Here is a 21,220-nt window from a genome sequence, read left to right on the forward strand (position 1 = left end):
TGCGCTCAGCCACAGAAGTCATTTACACTCAGAGACACACGAGTCTGAAGAGGCTCTTTCCCCTCCGGCCCCATCTGACATTTCACTTAGTCGGTCTGGTCTGCCTGCGTCTGTAGCTAGGAGACAGAGACAGAGACTGTAGCTAGGAGACAGAGACTTCAGAGGGAAGGTGTGGCACCCGGAAGTCAGGCAGGGAGATTCGGAAGCTGCCAGCGAGTGTGTGTGCGGATGAACCTGCGTGGCGTGCTCACTACTGGAGGAGACGAGAGGCATGGTCTGGATCTCAGCTAGACGCACCTGATGGCACGCTCTCTAAAGGACGGGATGCTGCTGGGGCTGCACAGCTGGAGAGCCGAGGGCAATCATTTCCCCCTCCGATCATGTGAACATACACAGATTGTTGGATTTGAAGTTATTACTTAACAGGTGCCGTCAAGTATACAGTAGATAAGCATAGTGGAGAATGTCCTGTCCCCCCCCCCCACCGAAAGTTAGACTTAGATGACTCATCCCCTCTCCATGACACGGTCCCCAGTGACTCTGTGTGAAGCAAGGCCTCACATTGAAGCTCCACTTTCATGTTCACATGAAGAAGAGGCCCAAAGCCGAGCTGAATAGAGCAGGGCGAGCCCTCGTAGGCAGAGGATCTGGAGTCTCCTTTCAGCCCTTCTCCCCCGTGCTTCCTCCTCCTCCTCCCCCGTGCTTCCTCCTCCTCCTCCCCAGTGCTGCCTCCTCCTCCTCCCCAGTGCTGCCTCCTCCTCCCCAGTGCTGCCTCCTCCTCCCCCCCCGTGCTTCCTCCTCCTCCTCCCCAGTGCTGCCTCCTCCTCCTCCCCAGTGCTGCCTCCTCCTCCCCAGTGCTGCCTCCTCCTCCCCCCCCGTGCTTCCTCCTCCTCCTCCCCAGTGCTGCCTCCTCCTCCCCCCCAGTGCTGCCTCCTCCCCCCCAGTGCTGCCTCCTCCTCCCCAGTGCTGCCTCCTCCTACCCCCCCGTGCTTCCTCCTCCTCCTCCCCAGTGCTGCCTCCTCCTCCCCCCCGCAGGGAGCGCAGCCAGCCTGCTGTGGAGTGGGGAGCCCAGCAGGGGGAGGAGCAGCGAGCCTGCGGGGGAGCAGCGAGCCTGCGGGGGAGCAGGAGGAGCCACGCCTCCCCATCAGACGACACGTCAGGGTTTCGCCGGAGACCATCGGAGAGAGAGGAAGATGATGACAGACTCGAGACCCACCATGCCCTCAAGACAAAAAAAAAAGAAGAAAAAATAAAATAAAACTAAACTCCAGGCAGAGCTTATTCCCCCTCCTGTTCGTCTATCTTCCTATTCCATGAGGAAGAGTGTCAGGGTGATGGACGCGAGGGCATGTTCCTCTCCTCTGTTCAGCGTCCGGGCTCATTTCACATGGTGACACAGTGATGAATCATACCTTGGGTGATGATGGCTGGGGTGCATTAAAATGACAGAAAACATGTTGTCCTTCTCCTGGATCTCTCTGTCTCTGTCTCTCGCTCTCCCTTTCCTGACAATCATTCCCACACACTCGATGAGGCCATGTTTGTTCAAAAACAAATCACACCAGAAAATCTCTAACCATTAACCATCTTCGACTTTTAACACAGACGAGTGACAGCAGGAAGTTTATAATGATATTCATGGAAATCTCAAACACTGTGTTTGGCAAAAAAACGAGGACACTATCCCATCATGATGGAACGTGACACACGATTGGGTGATTTATAACAGCCAAGTGCTCGCCTTCCTCAGCTTACTCTTCCTACAACACATTTAAAAAGCCTGAGCACTGTATTAGTCCACCCGTGAGGTGGTCTAACTGAGGAACAACACTGCTTGTCCTGCTACCTGCTTGTCTCCTATCCCCCCTGTGGGGGCTCACAGCCAGGGAGTCAGGTGGCTGAGCGGTGAGGGAGTCGGGCTAGTAATCCGAAGGTTGCCAGTTCGATTCCCGGTCATGCCAACTGACGTTGTGTCCTTGGGCAAGGCACTTCACCCTACTTGCCTCGGGGGAATGTCCCTGTACTTACTGTAAGTCGCTCTGGATAAGAGCGTCTGCTAAATGACTAAATGTAAATGTAAGGTGACAACCCATCAGGGCACACCGCAGATGGTAGTGAAAGTGTGTGTGTGTGTGGGAGGGTGCTGACATTCAACACATTCAATAAATAACGTACAATTAACAAAAGGCTTTCAATTTGTTTCTCAACCACAGCTGCTGGAATGACTGGTGAAAATGCCGAAATATGCAAACGAGCTCATCTGAGACTTGCAGTGTTCCTGTCAGCAATGGCTCTTAGACTGAATATCATCAACACGGATCATTCTGACGTGTCCAAAATCCCCAAATCATTGTTGAGTCACAACAATCTGATAAAGGTAAAAGGAAAGGCATCGAAAATCCCATGTTCAGATTGAAGAAGAAGGAAAAACCAGCTGTCGAAAGCAAACGAGGGGTAAGTGTGAGAGCAGGAATGTGCCGGAAACAAGAATTCTCGTCACCAGACCGTGAACACACCAGTGTCATTCTGACCCAACATGGGGTGGCACAGAATCACCTCCCTCTCCTCCCTCCCCTCTATCATTTCTGAATGTATGAAAGCAGAACCAATGTCAGACCAGGAGAACTGGTGTGTCAGATTAGAGGACCTCTTTACTCTGCACACAAGGCAACTGGAAGATAAACTCTAGCTATGGCCAATGGTTTTGGAATGGCTAACCTGCAAAACTGAGATTTCCACATTAAGCTGGGAATACTTTAAAGATTATCCAGCAGCATTCGATATAAGGGAACCAATTTCACAGTTTAAATTATTATGTTCAGTGCTGGTTCATTTTGAAACATTACTTTAAGATGTATTTATCATATGTTATTTTGCTCTCTTTTCGGTTATAATGTGAAAGCATTGCTGGTCACCTCCTTCATGCTGTTCTTTACAACCAATTTGTTAAAATCCATCTGACATGTGTGCTCTTCTGGCTGTGCAATGCTAAAACTGGGGAGTATTTATAAAACAACACTGTTTCGCCTCATTATTTTCCCAGACTAGCAATTTTCCCCTGAGTACACCTGGAGTAGAGTTATGCCCTGGCGCTCACAGGAGGCCATCTTATTTCCATGCACCTGCATCACCTCGAAATTCTCTGAGAGCTTCAGGAGCTGAAGCTCTATTCCAATCAGACCGTGAAGCTGTTTGCCAAGAGCTCCTTTGATGCCTAATGCGACTGGCCTTCAGAAGCAGTCACGGAGCGTCCTCCTGTTAACCGCAGCAGCCGACATTGTCGAGCAGGCAAGGCTGTGACGCCAGCGCCCAGAACCCCAGGTCACACCAGGAGAGCCGGTCTGAAAGAGGGAGCAGGCTTAGGGGGCTTCTCTGATGGATTCAATCGAACGTTTTCTCATCAACGTCTTTACGTCTGCACGCGCTGAGTGAGACAGGGTAGACGGAGGCCTGGGGGGAAGGATCATGAATAAGAGTGTTCAAGGTTACGGGTGATCTGAATACGAGATGGCTTGAGGTTGATGTGTTCAGTGTTGTGGCTGCGTCCACCCAGAGTTTCTAACGTGTCTACCGTATCAACCCAGAGTTTCTAACGTGTCTACCGTATCAACCCAGAGTTTCTAACGTGTCTACCGTATCAACCCAGAGTTTCTAACGTGTCTACCTTATCAACCCAGAGTTTCTAACGTGTCTACCTTATCAACCCAGAGTTTCTAACGTGTCTACCTTATCAACCCAGAGTTTCTAACGTGTCTACCTTATCAACCCAGAGTTTCTAACGTGTCTACCTTATCAACCCAGAGTTTCTAACGTGTCTACCTTATCAACCCAGAGTTTCTAACGTGTCTACCTTATCAACCCAGAGTTTCTAACGTGTCTACCTTATCAACCCAGAGTTTCTAACGTGTCTACCTTATCAACCCAGAGTTTCTAACGTGTCTACCTTATCAACCCAGAGTTTCTAACGTGTCTACCTTATCGACGGCTGCACAGGCAGATCCAGTTCCTCTTTCCCACCGGGCTGATTTTCATCACAGCACATCTAGAATCCCAAAATTACACTGATTCACATCCTTCCATTGACTATGGTGGCACACCCACTTACAGCCTCTATTAAGAAAGCTGGCGAGCAGTTCTCTCTCAGACAGCACAGCGCCCCAATCCCATCATCCCTCTGTAAGTACTCTATACTCATCCCCCCCAGTTCCCCCCAGTGATTTCCTGACTGCTGAACTATCAGGCTCCGCAGCGATAACAGCCTCATTCTGCAGGATGGTAGGAGGCTTCATGAGTCATGGAAACGCTTGATGGGAATTCATCAGGCGGAGGCGAGGTTAGAAGTTTCCATAGCATCAGTGATCCCTTCTGGACCACGGGACACTGCACTTCTAATGCTATGGAAGCGAGGGGGACTGTTGAGTGCTGGGCAGAGAGTTACTGTGATGTCGTCACTTCGAAAACTCTCATCTTTCACGGTCCATCCTAGAAAACCTACTGCTGTTCAACTTTCTCAGAACAATCCCCACGGTGAGGAAAGCGTCCCGGCGGGGGGAGTGGATTGGCAGCGTGGTGAGCAGAGCCTCGCTGGGGTCCTGCGACAGAGGGAAGGAGAGCAGGGATGGAGGGGGCTGGTGTGACTCACCCTGCGATGCGAGGACACAGACGCCCAGACCCAGAGAGCTGCTGTCTGAAACATCAGGAGAACCCACAACTCCAGAGTGTCTGAAATATGACTGAAGCCTGCGGACTTTGCTCACTGAGCCCAAGGCTTTCTCCAACAGTGGCGTACGAGCACTGTTTGGATATGGGGTGTACCGGGGGAGGGAGGGAGGACTAGTGAGCCACAAATCAATTATACAGAAAGCACATCTTTACATCGCTATGGCTATTTAAAAAGACACTCGTACTGAATTCAGCAAATAACAGCCTCCCCATTCGTTTTTTTTTCTTCCTGCGTCATCAATTGCATAACATGAAAAAAGGGTCTGAGCAACGATGGATATAATCTTCAATGCAACTGAGGTAAACAAACTATTACTCATCGGTCCCACAGCATGCAGTTGCAGGTTGGAATAATCCTTCCACAACAAGAAAGATGTTTCTCCTGGGTGACTGTAGAGGCTAGGGGGTGAGAATGCAGGTTGCAAGCTGGAAGGCATCCTTGGATCCACCTTCCAGGGAGACTGCAGTACCACAGCCAGTGGTTTGAGAAACACTGAATGTTTCAGAGTACCTGGGAATATTTGTGGTATTTTCCAAAGCTAAATAACTGTTGCATGCATGTCTACTTAATGACAGCATTATTAAAGCTGCAACTAAAAACATTTTCAAAAGGAGAAAGTGTATCTAGAACTTGACACTTAAAATAAAAATAAAAAAATAAACTAGAGGAGAAATAGTTCACACTATTAAAGCGGGCGTTCGCTGAAAGCAAATAAGTTATTACACGCTTCCATGGTTTTAAATGAGTAGAATACCGATAAGGGAAGGTAGAGATGCTATCGGCATCACAATGTATGTAATGAGAGGAAATAAAACCAGAACTCAAATGACTGGTGCAATTAAGGGATGAATGAAATGCCAGACTGAACATGAGACAAATCTGGATTCCAAGATAGCTGTCTGGGCTCAGTCCTCCAATGACCACAGACATGACGAAACACCCCCCCACCTCACACACACACCCCCACACACACACCCCCACACACACACACACACACCCCCACACACACACACCCCCACACACACCCCCACACCCCCACACACACACCCCCCCACCCCCACACACACACACCCCCACCCCCACACACACACCCCCACCCCCACACACACACCCCCACCCCCACACACACACCCCCACACACACGGTGTGCCAGGCCGGCTCCTTGCCTGGTGCCTCCCTCCCATCACGTTCACCTTGAGGGGCTGGAGGGCAGATGTCCAGAGCGGACGCCAGGTCAGTGAGGCGGCCGACCCCCCCTCCCCCTCGCCCTGACAGACAGACGGGGCTCCGCTAATGAGACACACCGCTGAGTGGGATTTACTCTCCTTTAGCCTGCCACTTTGAATCCCCTACGACAGCCACAACAGCCCAAGGACAAGTGTTGGAAACCTTGCAGCAATGTGAGAGCACAAAGAGGAGGCGTCTCCACATAAACAGCACGGGTAATGAGGGCTGGTGCAGCCAGGAGATGGACAGGCTGGGGGAGAAGAGACAAGCTGTCTGTCTGCCTGCCTCCAGCATGAAGCACCTGCCAGCCTGTCTGCCTGCCTCCAGCATGAAGCACCCGCCTGCCTGTCTGCCTGCGTGTCTGTCTGCCTGCCTCCAGCATGAAGCACCCGCCTGCCTGTCTGCCTGCGTGTCTGTCTGCCTGCCTCCAGCATGAAGCACCCGACTGCCTGTCTGCCTGCCTCCAGCATGAAGCACCCGCCTGCCCGTCTGCCTGCCTCCAGCATGAAGCACCCGACTGCCTGTCTGCCTGCCTCCAGCATGAAGCACCTGCCTGCCTGTCTGCCTGTCTCCAGCATGAAGCACCTGCCTGTCTGCCTGCCTCCGGAAGGAGACAAACTATCTTGGGTTAAACCAGGTAAGGACAAACACAGATAGCAGGGGACTATAACAACTAAATGAGGTGAAATATTTCATGTAGATAAGCCTGGGTTGTTTCCATCTCAGGATCCCTAGGTACTTGGTAACAAACGGGTGTCTCCCGTGCTCAGGAACGACATTAGAAAATAAAGATAAGGGAACAGATTTGAATGTGCTGGAAAACAAAAGGCCAAAACAGAGTGGAACTAGAGGCAGGAAGGTAGTTCTTCGAAGATCAACATGGATAAATGATTGTGGTCTCTGAGGGAAAACCCTCGGTGTTTACGTAGAAGAGGATGATGATGATGTGCTTCAGTTACCTCATGCTCTACTGCACCTGAGAATATCAAATATTTCAAAAGTACAATTTGGCTCGCTGCACTGCAGTCTATCAGCTATTTTATCGAGCCCATCGCCATTACGTTACCAACCAGTGCTCTGCAAACTGATTGCAAACTCAGTATTAAAATGAACTAAATCTCAGGTTCCAAAGTGAATTTCTTGAGCTTACTATATGCTTAATAAATTGAAGTTATGGAAGAGAATCCCATTTTCTCACATACTTTCTCATTTTTATCCCAACGCTCTCAACCTTATAACACCTCAATACTTCAGAGCTCCAGCCCTCAGATATCGTGATGATAGATTTCACAAAGTGAAAGATTTGCTGATCTGAGGTGTGTTTAAGTTAATATTACATTTACATTTAGTCATTTAGCAGACGCTCTTATCCAGAGCGACTTACAGTAAGTACAGGGACATTCCCCCGAGGCAAGTAGGGTGAAGTGTCTTGCCCAAGGACACAACGTCAGTTGGCATGACCGGGACGAACCTTCGGATTACTAGCCCGATTCCCTCACCGCTCAGCCACCTGACTCCCAATATTAGATGCGTGGTTTGAGCTTAAACCTAGAAAATATACAGTACTCTCAGAAAATGTCTTCCTTTTGAACAAAGAAAAAATGAAGTACAGTACAACCACAATGACCACCAACTTAACATACAGTATAAAATAAACAGACTCCATTAAACCAACTAAACTAACAAAGTCGTCCATAAAACATGACAAAGAATGTCAACCTTGGACAAGGAAAGATTTCATTTGGTGTTATTGTGGGGGTAGTTACACTGATCACAACCTTTTAATAAGACAATTAGCGAGGTTTAGCGGGCCTAATTAGTGGCAGTGTGTGATGGATGGGAAGTGGATATTAAGGTTGTCAGGGAGCTCGGAGAAAGAACACAAATCACTTCCTTAAATATCTGTCAGAGTAAGGAGATCTTAAGACTGATTTAAACTAATTCTACACTTTTTTCTTTTTTAAGTGGCAGATGTATTCTCACTTGGCCAGGAAAAGGCCTTAACTTACTAATACTCTGCCACAACTTCAACACCAGTGTTGCATCTAAATCAATTAAAACAGCGAGGACATCTGCGCGGGCGAGCAAGACAATTCCATGACACTCTTCATTAAGTCTGCATTGGTTTCCTTGACTACTGACAGATATTTAGAATGACCAGAGGGCTTCAACACTGAACTCTCCTCTCCATACTCCATCTGCTAATGGGCCCTTAACCAGGTCCAGCGCAGCATGTAATTCAATCTGAGACTCCTCTTTCACTCTCAACACATTTTTCACTTCACAGACATCCATTTGCCCGGTTATTGAGCATCCACAATGCTGAATGGGAAAATAAAACAATCAAACTACAAGAAGCACTTTGTATTCAAAGGGAGGCTACTATAACTAGCGTAAAACAATCCTCCAACTGAAATGGGGGAAAAGGGATGGGATCCTCTATTAGGAGGGTTAACTGTGCACGAAACACACACGTGCACAGTTAACCCTGAGGGAGACGCGGCGACACAACGGCAGCCTAGCAACAGACACGGCAACACACACAACCAAAGTCTGTTACTGACATATTATTAAATGAATTTCCGGAAAAACAGGCCATGAAGTAGAGATCTTTGCCGACGTGAATAATTCAACCAGATTCCAGTTCCCTTCGTCCTCATGTCCCTCTCCTGCAACAGAGACATGGCTGTGAGCTGGAGCAGATGGCCGCAGTGCAGAACAATGAGGCACTGACTGAGCCGGTCATGTACCCATGACTTCATTTCTAGAATATCTTCATTGACATCCCCAAAACAAGATGGTGGGCGAGCTGTCACACATGTCTCAGAGACAGTAGGGTCAGCCAGCATCGGCCAGAGGTAACCCAGTCATTCATAGTAAGCATTTCATCCAGAACAGAGACCGGACCACAAAGGGGCTAGTGATGGGCCTGGGGGGGCTGACCGGGGCCTAACCAGCGAGCGGAGACTGGGAGCGATGGGAGGAATCTTCCAGAAAGCCCTTGGTTCCAGTTGGACTGTTATCAGGGAGTGTGTGAATGCTCAGAGCTACCTCTTCCCACTGAGCCAGAGCTAAGTAGATCAACTTAATTGCGTGATGTCCTTGGACTGGGCCATCAGAAAAGCAAGGAGTGAAGGTTGTGGAGGGGATTTAACAGCTTTTGTTTGAATACCCCGCGCCCTTGGCAGAGCTTGTCCTAACTGCACCACACGCATACGCAAACAGCATGAAGGCACCACCAAAACACAGACTTTATTTGTTAATCTGTTACTGGAATTAACTCTTGGAGATCAATTAGGCAGCAATCAGCATAGCTGGAAATAGTTCACCTTTGATCCATTTACTTCAATAGGTTATATTGTTTGGAGTGTTCATGAATACTTGACTGATTAAAGTGTGAAGACTGACGCATAATTTATTTTATTCTAATGTTAATGTAATGTAAGATGCATCTCCAAAGCCCCAAGACACAAAGGCAGGCAAAGAAAATCTCCCATTATGACTAGCAACTATCAACTTGATTGATTTCAAAGGAAAGTATGCTCCATGTGGGAATTATGAAGCGAAGAACTGAATAGATGTTTTGAAGCATCACTGGGGCTGATATCATCAGTCAAAGAAACGAGAGAATGACCTGAGTTGTAGTGAAAGAAGCTCCCTGAACTGATCAGAATGGAATGAGAGGGAGAGATTGAAAGTTGAGAAAGAATGTGGGGTAAGAATGAGCAACAGGCATAGAAGGAACGAGAGAGAGAGAGAGAGAGAGAGAGAGAGAGAGAGAGAGAGAGAGAGAGAGAGAGAGAGAGAGAGAGAGAGAGAGAGAGAGAGAGAGAGAGAGAGAGAGAAGGGGCTACCTTCCGGGATGCATGGATGTCGAAGAAGGGCTTGTTCCGCACGCTGAAGGGCTCCTTTGTTTTGTCAATCTGTCCAGCTTTCATCTTTTCCATCCGGGGTGAGATGATCTCTTTCTCCATGCATAACAGCCGGATGTTGAAATCGCACAGGCCAACAGGCTGGCCCTGAAAAACAAAACAAAGACACAAATGAATCCCCATGAAATAAAGCACAGGTATTTTTTTAAATCACCATTTCCAACACACTCATGTTAATTGGGTCTGGTTTAAGCCCCCTCTTGGTTGAGTTTCTCATCTAAAACCTTGAGTCGAGGATTTTGTCGAGGGGAAGTGGGTGTAAGGGGGCGTGAGGGTATATTGACACGAAAAGGTTATGGAGCTTTCAATCCATTGCCATGGCAATGGATTGAAACTACTCTACGTGATCCAAGATGGCGCCGATGATGGCTGCCTCGGTCGTTAGGTACCCTTAGTATAGATAGTCCACACCCTTAGTATAGATAGTCCACATATTTAAATTTTAGGTATATGTTTATTGTATGCACCTTCCTGCCAAAGCAAATTCCTTGTCTGTGCAAACTTTCATGGCGAATAAATCCCATTCTGATTCTGATTATGATGGCAACAGTGTTGTCTAAGGTTGCCTTAGGAGCAGAACGTAGTCATTGTCGTTGTCATGACAATGTCATTGTCGTTGCGTGGGGTTACAGGGGAACATAACACAAAGAGCATCGCTACGCCTGTCAGACCAGCAACTCCACAGGTAATGAGCACGTAGCCAATAAAAAATATTGTTGCGCGTGTCCGTGTTCGCTCGTCTGTGCCTGTGACGTCTCCACGGCAACGGGTGGGCCCTAATGTCCCCGGCTTGTGTTGTTCGCACGGAGCCCACCCCCCCCCACCCCCACCAGACAAACAGTCGAGGCTGGTGGCTGGCAGCTTGTCTGGCTGAGGACGCACTACAGGGGCCCGCGGGGGGCCACGGAGGGGGGGCCTGGGAGGGGGGCCACGGAGGGGGGGCCCGCGAGGGGCCACGGAGGGGGGGCCTGGGGGGGGGTCCACGGAGGGGGTCAACGGAGGGGGGGCCAGCGAGGGGCCACGGAGGGGGTCCACGGAGGGGGGCCACGGAGGGGGTCCACGGAGGGGGTCCACGGAGGGGGGAGACCAGCCAGGGCTCCTTGCTGAGGGAGTCTGGTCTTTATGTTGCCTGACCAACTAAGATACTCCTTTCCCAGATATTCGTCTTACCACAAAAAACAAAAAAATACTTGAACAATACAGAAAAGTGACAATAAACTCGAAACAAAACTTGTTTTTGACACAACAGATGCATTGTAGACCCTGGTACAGAGCAGCACTGTACCACTGCTGATACTAGCCCGATTGTCTAACCGCTCAGCTACCTGAATATATAGTCTGGGGAGGATCTCCGAGCCCAGGAGTCTGGGGAGGATCTACGAGCCCAGGAGTCTGGGGATGATGGGGAACAGCTCTCACTCGCTGGAACACCCGCTACACGACACCTCACGTTGGCCGCGGCCGAGGGACAAATTCATGGCTCAAAAATTCATTCAACGACTGCTTGACATTCAAGCTGAGAAGTATTCTACACCCTGTCAGGAAAAAAGATTTAATTCTCCTATTCACCAGACTGGGAGGTGCGAGTGAGTGTGTGTGTGTGTGTGTGTGCAGCAGCATCTCTCAAAATAGAAAACGTTTCTGGTCAACTATGATTAACAGGGTGTGCCGACATTGTGGTCAGTCTGCTAATGTTCTGCTGGAACCCACCAACCCAGAGGAGATAACCGTGCTTATGAATACTGCCCTCAGATCTGCCGAGAGAGGCGGGAAACCTAATCAAGACAGACCAAAACAGAAGATGCTGTTGCACAGCCTGAACATTACAGCAATTCTCCCATTCGGCTGTGAGGGTTTGGTTCTTTGATTAAGGGAGCAGAAGGATAATACCTGAATTCTCAACAGGCTGTGTGACATGGCTCACCTCCAACTCTTTCATCTCTACACACAAACCCAGAAGATACCGGAGAGTCTGGTTAGGGGTCCTGAGCTCTGTGAGGCCAAACACAATTATCCTCGTTCTTAATAGAGGGTTGGATAAGGGATTATGAGCCCACCCGGAGTGATAGAGAGAGCAGAGTTTTTTCGGTTTCTTTTAAGAAGATTTATTCCATTCCAATTAGAATTGTAATATTTTACACAAACACAAAAAAGGGAACAATTTTATTCTGGTAAGGCTAGACAATTAAAAAGCGCTGTGTGAAGCTCCTGCTCTTCACATACGAGGTAAAGTCAGCGACATGTCGTTTGGAGTGCGACTACAAACGTGGAAAAACAAAGAGGTTTAGAGGTGAACTAGAATGAATTAAATCAAAATATTCATCTCCAAGGGGGTCTCTTCGACACTGTGTGGGATCTACGACCCCGCACCTTTGCTGTGCGTTCAACAACACAACTCTCACTGCACTCCAGGTTGAACTTGAGAGTCCCTGGAACAACAATAGGTATCACATCCAACACTCTCCACACCATCTGTTCCAGTCGATGCGTCATCGAGGGAGAACATGATGGACGTGTGAGGGATAAACTGGGATTCTGCTGGGGAGGGGAAGATATGTACTGCTGTGGGAAAGATTCACGACTTAACCTCTGATTCTCCCTCTCTAGTATCTCTAATGTTTTCTGCAAAAGTCTGATGTCTGAAGTCATGCAAGCAGGTTTATAAGTTGTGGCTGAGAAAATCAATTTGGGTTTCCAAGCCCAAAAATGATTTCAGAGGGAAGTTAATTCCAGCACAACAAATAAAAGCTGAGTTTACTGAAAACCACAGAGCGAAACTGAGATGGGAATACTTTAGTCAACAAGGAGAAAAAGTTAATAAGAATCCAGAAATGAGATTTATAACACAGAAAAATAGAACATCCATAATGTGAAGACAAACCTGTTCAGAAACCTGTTATGAAATAGCACCAGATTTGACAAGCCGTAATTCAAAGCATTATGTAAAAGCTTTATGGGTGTGAATCCAACCTCACTATGCCAGATCTATAAGAATGCACGGAAATACAAACATGAGCCAAAAAGCTGCCCAACCACAAATAAGGAGGTAAGACTACGGCTGCATTTAGAGAACCGACAACAAGAGGAACCCACACCACATCTGAAAGTTTATGGGTTTTTGACTCTCAAAGACTCATTTTAAACGAGAGAGCATTAGACTAAGTGGTGGTGGGTGGGTGGGGGTGGGGGGGGACTAGGTGGTAACATCCCTGTCTACTGTATGTTCCCCTGGGATCCCTGGTCACATGGGATCTCCACCCGTGTTTAAATGTAGGACAGATATCAGTGTCCTGCAGCCATAGGACCAACCCTGCTGCTTCACCCCCTCTCGTCTGGGGGGGCTGATGAAGAGAATGCCTTTCCGGTCAAATTAAAATAAACAATTGAGAGGACTGTCAAACACATTAAAATATCAGCAGGCACACAAATCTGTGGTGCCCTTGTGAATTCCTCACAGCCCTGCTATCAGATTCTACCACTGTAACAGGCTGACAGTGACTGGCAGGGTTTTGCTCTAAATTGACAAGAAACAGGAACTTTCTACCAAAAAAAAGCCCATATTTCATAACCTCCAGCTAGCACAGAAATAGAATATTCTCCCTCAGTCTCAGGGTGATGCGTGGGGTCAAGCAATTTCATGTTCGGAGAAACACGATCAATCCAGGTCCGTTCAGGACGTAAAAAATAATACACCACACACGGCACGATCACACAATAAGATGAGGAACAGGAGCATTAAATAGTATGAGGAAAGTGAGAAGCTATTTGAAAACCAAACCATCAACAGTTCTCTTCTGCTTAATAAAACCAAATCTCTATTTACATTTAGTCATTTAGAAGACGCTCTTATCCAGTCTTATCCCCCCGAGGCAAGTAGGGTGAAGTGCCTTGCCCAAGGACACAACGTCCTTTGACACGGCCAGGAATCGAACTGGCAACCTTCAGATTACTAGCCAGCTTCCCTAACCTCTCAGCCACCTGACTCCCTATGTATGTGTATCTAGCAGTAGGGATTTGAGTCACACCGATATGAAAGGGTTGTAACATAGTTACTGTGAGCCAATACTCTGTCAGTAGATGGGTTGGATCTGAGGAGGGACCCCCTGTGGGCTGCCTGTGTGTGCCCAGTGAGGGGGGCATGGCGGAGGCCAGTAATGTTTATCTGGGATCAGGACAGCAGTGCTCAGAGACAACTGAGCCTGGGATCCTCTAGGAGTGCCAGAGCCCCTCTCCCTGCTGGATACCTACTGAGCCACTTGTCTGTGTGTGTGATCTTCTGATTAATGGGGAGGGGACGCGCAGACGCACACACACACACAGGGAAACACACACACAGGGAAACACACACACACACACACACACACACAGGGAAACACACACACAATTCTTGTTTTCGAAAGGTTGAAAATATATTTGCGATAACAAAAATAGGTTTGCATCATTGATGAGTACTTGATCGAGGACTCTACTGTAATCTGCTCTGCTACCTTCTACTGTTTAGGCTTCTCTGTTCTCCCCTCCCCTTTCACTGTGTGTAGGAAAAAAACGTTTTGAAAGGTTGAAAAAATGTTTTAGACAAAATGTTTTGAAAACAACATTTCTAAAGGTTTTAAAAGTATTTTCTACAAAAAGTTTCACAAATATATTTGCGCCCCAAACGATAGGTTTGCATCATTGATGAGTCCCTGATGAGGACATTACTGTACCCTGCTCTGCCTTACTCTACTCTCAATCTCTATCTTGGGGAGATGAGACATCGCTGGGTAATGACTTCATTACCAGCCAGTAAGAACATTAAGAGGCTGATAACATCCATTTTGTTTTAGCAGCCACTGAAAACTGCAAACATCTAAGCCGATCCGCAGAGCATAATGAAAATCAGAAGGGAAGAAAGAGATACAGAATTGCGTAATTAGACCTCATCTAAATATTTTCAAACACCATCATTTACAGTGGCAATTACCCCTCACCAGTCAGACTGTCAACTAGACAGACAAAGATGACAATTTGTTTCACAGTAGGAGAATAATAACCATCCCAAATAAATATGAATGTCTACAGATGACAAACCGATAGTATGACACTCAAACTGAATACTTGTATATCATAAATAAATACAATATAAATAAATATGTTATTGACGAGTTTCTGTTTTGGATAAGCATCCAAAGGGATTTTAGACAGTGAGACGCGTATCCGCTACCCTGATTCTTTATGGCTGGGCTTTAGTGACCCTTACTGCCTGGGCATCGCTGTAAGGTCTGGGGCCAGACCCTGCCTTCCCCCATCCATCAGTCTGGCATGCTGCTGTGCAGTCTAACTACAGACATATAACACCAACCTCCTCTAACCCAGCCCGCTCTCATCTCCTGACAGCCTCCGACTCAAGCACTCTGCAGAGCCCACTCTGATTATCCACGCTTCCTGCTGTCCGGCTGAGGCGGAGGATGCAGTGACCCCGGCTGGAGGGACTAAGATCACACGTCTAGCAGCCTGCCGGGGGTGCAACGGAACAGCAGCTCCAATTAGAGGCGACACCTTCTCAGTTGACTGGCCACTTACATTGAATTTGATGATGTCGTAGATGAGGTAGCGCGGAACGGGCTGTCCGTTCACCTTGTCGATGATCATCTCCTGTGGAGACACAGAGACAGGGGCGTTGAGATGAGGGGGGCAGAGGTGAGAGGAGAGAGTGAATCGAAAGAAAAGAGACAGGCGAAGGTGTGGAACCGAAAGGGTGGGGCCTGGGAAAAGCACAAGGATAAAAAGGAACGTTATCGTCACATTTCCAGCTCTTAGGAGGCAGAGAGAGGAGCCATTATCGATGGTCCAATCTCACTGCAGCGCCCCGCTAAACTGTGCCACTCAGCAAGCAGCAGAGCCAGGCTGGATGGAGAGTGCTGCCCAGGGGACAGTGACCGAGCGCACTCAAAGGGACATTGCACCCGCTGTGCCGAGGCAGCCTGTGACAGTGGCTCCCCCCCTGGGGAGTGGGGGTGAGGGTGATGGGGTGAGGGTGATGGTGGAGGGGTGAGGGTGGTGGTGGAGGGGTGAGGGTGGAGGGGTGAGGGTGGAGGGGTGAGGGTGGAGGGGTGAGGGTGGAGGGGTGAGGGTGGAGGGGTGAGGGTGGAGGGGTGAGGGGTGAGGGTGGAGGGGTGAGGGTGGAGGGGTGAGGGTGATGGGGGGTGAGGGTGATGGTGGAGGGGTGAGGGTGGTGGGGGGTGAGGGTGGTGGTGGAGGGGTGAGGGTGGAGGGGTGAGGGTGGTGGTGGAGGGGTGAGGGTGATGGGGGGTGAGGGTGGTGGTGGAGGGGTGAGGGTGGTGGGGGGTGAGGGTGGTGGTGGAGGGGTGAGGGTGATGGTGGAGGGGTGAGGGTGATGGGGGGTGAGGGTGATGGTGGAGGGGTGAGGGTGGTGGTGGAGGGGTGAGGGTGATGGGGCGTGAGGGTGATGGTGGAGGGGTGAGGGTGATGGGGGGTGAGGGTGGTGGTGGAGGGGTGAGGGTGATGGGGGGTGAGGGTGGAGGGGTGAGGGTGGTGGTGGAGGGGTGAGGGTGATGGGGGGTGAGGGTGGAGGGGTGAGGGTGATGGTGGAGGGGTGAGGGTGATGGGAGGTGAGGGTGGTGGTGGAGGGGTGAGGGTGATGGGGGGTGAGGGTGGTGGTGGAGGGGTGAGGGTGATGGGGGTGAGGGTGATGGTGGAGGGGTGAGGGTGGTGGTGGAGGGGTGAGGGTGATGGGGGGTGAGGGTGGTGGTGGAGGGGTGAGGGTGGTGGTGGAGGGGTGAGGGTGATGGGGGGTGAGGGTGATGGTGGAGGGGTGAGGGTGGTGGTGGAGGGGTGAGGGTGATGGGGGGTGAGGGTGATGGTGGAGGGGTGAGGGTGGTGGTGGAGGGGTGAGGGTGATGGGGCGTGAGGGTGATGGTGGAGGGGTGAGGGTGATGGGGGGTGAGGGTGATGGGGGGTGAGGGTGGTGGTGGAGGGGTGAGGGTGATGGGGGGTGAGGGTGATGGTGGAGGGGTGAGGGTGGTGGTGGAGGGGTGAGGGTGATGGGGGGTGAGGGTGATGGTGGAGGGGTGAGGGTGGTGGTGGAGGGGTGAGGGTGATGGGGCATGAGGGTGATGGTGGAGGGGTGAGGGTGATGGGGGGTGAGGGTGGTGGTGGAGGGGTGAGGGTGATGGGGGGTGGGGGTGGTGGTGGAGGGGTGAGGGTGATGGGGGGTGGGGGGGGTGGAGAGGAACGACATGGAAGTTCTGAAATGATGAGGGTGATGGGGGGTGAGGGTGATGGGGGGTGAGGGTGGTGGTGGAGGGGTGAGGGTGATGGGGGGTGAGGGTGATGGTGGAGGGGTGAGGGTGGTGGTGGAGGGGTGAGGGTGATGGGGGGTGAGGGTGATGGTGGAGGGGTGAGGGTGGTGGTGGAGGGGTGAGGGTGATGGGGCGTGAGGGTGATGGTGGAGGGGTGAGGGTGATGGGGGGTGAGGGTGGTGGTGGAGGGGTGAGGGTGATGGGGGGTGGGGGTGGTGGTGGAGGGGTGAGGGTGAGGGTGATGGGGGGTGGGGGGGGTGGAGAGGAACGACATGGAAGTTCTGAAATGACTGCAGCAGGGTTAAAAATGCAACATTCATTATTTAAGGGCTGTGGAGTAGAGAGGCATGTATAAAACTGAGAGGCAGTACTGACACTGCTCTGTTATGTAACCTGGCGGGGGTGGGAGGAGAGAGGGAAATAATTTCCTCCTGAGAATCATAACCCGGTAAGCGTCACGCACTCTGAACACAGCTGGAGGAACACCTGGGGACACCATTTTGGTCACATACGCTTCTGAAATTCTTAACCACATTTTAACACATTTTGGACTGGTTAATATTAGCCGTCAATCACTCCCTTACTGTATTACCCTAGAGCGAGCAATATATAAAACGATTATATATTGTTTCTATCGTCAAACAATATATATCCTCATATCCCACTGCCTTAAGAGACACTGAGGAGTGTGTGGCCTTGACTACAAAAGTAGTTCCAGTGTGTACCAAGAGCCAGACACGAGGCCAGCTGTCCCTGTGCTGGAGCTCTGTAGTTTAGGTCCACGGGCGCTCTGGACCGGCTGCCATCAACATAACAACAACAACATAAAACAGGATTCGAAACGGCCGTGATGACGGCACTCCTCTAAACACACATCTGCACAGCAGCTTCAAAGGAGCGCTAATGTGTCTCGTTCGCAAGCGGCCCAAACAAAGATGCAAAATCCCCCGTCTCAATCGGCCACTAAATTACAGCGGGCCAGGCAAAACACCTGTTTTGCACAAGGTTGCGTCCATGTTCTGGAACTAGCTGGAGAAGAGAAGAAAAAAAAAACAGATGATGGCCGACCTTGCTACCACACACTTTTATACAAAAGCAGACACAAACATCTCCCATAACGGCAGCTTCCCTCCCTGTCTGTCTTCCATCACATGGGGGAGGCAGAGTGATAATGACTGACATCTTGTGCACCTGCTACAGGGGAAAAATGGCCCCCTGAGTGACCCTGTCCTCAGAATACAGACCGACTGAGCCACTCAGGCTCTCACAGTTCCTGACTGTCCCGGGAGCCAATCAAGGATGGGAGAAATGCAGAGGAAACCTTCCAATTATGTGCTCCAGAACGTGTGTGTGTGTGCTCCAGAACATGTGTGTGTGTGTGTGTGTGGGGGGGGGGGGGTAAATTACAATGGGAACCAGTCGCAAATCAGGGACACTTGGTAGTGCAACTCCATTCAACACACTAGGCCAGACAAGAGCGATATTTCTACACATTTTGGTTATGAGGCCGTGTTGGTAACCTCGCTTGGTGACTGTTCTCTGGCGTACTGTTGTGGAGCAGGGAAGATGTTGAGGCTCACAAAAGAGGCTTCTCGCTGTCAATCATGACAGGGTCAGGCAGCAGTGCAGCGTGGGTAGGGGTATGGGGTCAGAAAGGGGACTTAAAGCACCAATAGAATGAGGACAGGATGTGACACTTGCAGTGAGACAGAAAGGCCAGGGAAATGACATGACATGAAAGGAGGTTTTTCAAAGAAGAAAAAAGGGTGAAGAAAGAGAGAGTAAAGAATAAACTCACCCCATCCAGTAAAGTGTTGGCTAAGTGGACACGGAGATCTTTCCGGAAAGGGAATTCTAGGTTTTCTATTTGGAAGACCTGGTTGTCCCTGTCAATCATGTACACCTCATTCTTCCCATTGATCAGCATCATGTATCTGTGGAAGAAGAGAGAAACACAAATCACAGTTCATTTACAGTTTGCATTTAGTCATTTAGCAGACGCTCTTATCCAGAGCGACTTACAGTAAGTACAGGGACATTCCCCCCGAGGCAAGTAGGGTGAAGTGCCTTGCCCAAGGACACAACGTCCTTTTGGAACTGCCGGGAATAGAACCAACAACCTTCTGATTAATAACCCGACTCCCTAACCGCTCAGACATCTGACTCCCAGTTCAGCCTCAGAACACGTCACACTGAACAGGCATTGTGTATGATGTCAATGAAACTAAATCACTTTGATCTCTTCTGAACTTTCACATTTCCGAAAGTTGCCCGTTTTATTTTGTTCGTTTTTTTTGTTTTGCTGTTAGATTAGATTAGAAAGGTAGAAAGCAGAGTGCTTAAGGCATTAAAGCCAACCTCAGTCACTGTCAGACAGTCTTGCATCTTCGGACACAACACAAACTTCAAAATATTAAACTTTCTTTCATCCCCGAGTTAAGAGAAAGTTGCATTGTAATTCAGAGCCCATACACACAGTCTCCCACCTCTCCTATATTAACAGCACAAGATAAAGTCACTGGCCTGACCATCTTGTGATGCTAGAAAAGTCCTGTGCTTCATGGAAAAGTAAATATGCCAGTCTCCAATTTAAATGGTTTTGGGGACGAGGTCCCTATCTTCAAAGAGCATGAGCTGTCCTCAGCAGCCAGTGGAGGTGTTCTTCTGATTAGGCCACATGCCTTACTAATCCTGAATTAGCTATTTGGCATTTTAAATTGAGATACTAGTTTAGGTTTAAATTGAGAAAATACTCCCAATTTCTTCAAGTCAACTTTTAGAAAAGTCTGACAGTCCATTATTTCTTGATGCTAATTAGTTTCTCTCTCCAGTCTTAAGAGAGCTTTGACTTACAAAGTTACATATTCAAAGCAACGACATCCTGTCGTGGAGCACAACAAAAGGCATGGACACATTTGGATGTACGTCACACATCAAGGCCAGAGACGGCCATTCAGCAAATGGTCACTAGTTCAACCCACGCCAGACTAACTTCACAGATAGAATTCTTTGACCTCAGTTTGATTAGAATGTAGAACAGCAATAGAAAAGCATGAAAGACAGGATATTGCACAAAGGTAAATCTAGATGATTTTTCAAATAGCTGCCAGGTAAATATGAGCCTTATATTCCTGCTCATTATCAAGGGTGACCATGGAGTCAGGTGGCTGAGCGGTGAGGGAATCGGGCTAGTAATCAGAAGGTTGTCAGTTCGATTCCCGGCCGTGTCAAATGACGTGTCCTTGGGCAAGGCACTTCACCCTACTTGCCTCGGGGGGGAATGTCCCTGTACTTACTGTAAGTCGCTCTGGATAAGAGCGTCTGCTAAATGAATAAATGTAAATGGATGAGGTGAGGAGATGGCGGGAGAGAGAGAGGAAGGCATGGGAGGGGAGAGGAAGAGAAGAGAGAGAAATGCATACGAGAGGAGGAGAGAAAGAGAAGAGAGTGGAGAGGAAGGCATACGAGAGGAGGAGTTCTCAGTTTTAGAAGGACTGCCACAGGTGTTGTTCTCTACTCTTCAACAGACTTTCACAGTGCTAGGAGTGGTAACTGGGGAGCCAATCAGTAATGAGGTGAAGGCTGAGGCAGAGAGTTCCCGATCAGAGAGGGTGGAAGCTCCCTGGGACCCAGGGTGAGGATGGGGACCTGCTGGTGATGAAGCTAATGGGACATGAGACAATGGTAGACTGATTGCACCAGAGATCTTGTGAAGTCGGGCCACAATGTCGCGAAGATGTCTTTAAAAAAGAAAGCCAAATGTTTCTCATGTTCAGTAATGGCAGATCAACCACCTCAGTGATTGGATATTTAAATCCTCAAAAGCAAACAAATCTGTCAAACCAACCGCACCGAGGTTTACTTAGTGAACAGAGTAAACACTCGTGGTTTATAGAAGTGCTATTTCAAGTGACAGGAATGAGAAACCTACAAAAGTTCAAAAGAACGAGATGAGTGACACGCAAAAGCAAAACACACAAGAATGTCCTCACAATTGGAGCTCTCACATCCATAAGTGTGCACACACACACACACAC

At 49.2% G+C, this 21,220-nt stretch overlaps 1 protein-coding gene across 2 annotated transcripts in view; it reads right to left on the minus strand.

Annotated features, from left to right (window-relative positions):
- rngtt (RNA guanylyltransferase and 5'-phosphatase) overlaps positions 1–21,220 on the minus strand; it is a 57,637-nt gene that overhangs the window by 20,947 nt on the left and 15,470 nt on the right. For both annotated transcript variants that reach the window (XM_062467690.1, XM_062467689.1), the window contains exons 10-12: positions 18,982–19,117; positions 15,445–15,516; positions 9,805–9,969 (exon numbers count right to left, since the gene is read on the minus strand). In XM_062467690.1, the coding sequence (XP_062323674.1) occupies positions 9,805–9,969; positions 15,445–15,516; positions 18,982–19,117 (373 nt within the window). The remainder of the gene's footprint in view (positions 1–9,804; positions 9,970–15,444; positions 15,517–18,981; positions 19,118–21,220) is intronic.

Source organism: Osmerus eperlanus, chromosome 8 (assembly GCF_963692335.1).
Source record: "Osmerus eperlanus chromosome 8, fOsmEpe2.1, whole genome shotgun sequence".
NCBI classification, from domain to species: domain Eukaryota; kingdom Metazoa; phylum Chordata; class Actinopteri; order Osmeriformes; family Osmeridae; genus Osmerus; species Osmerus eperlanus.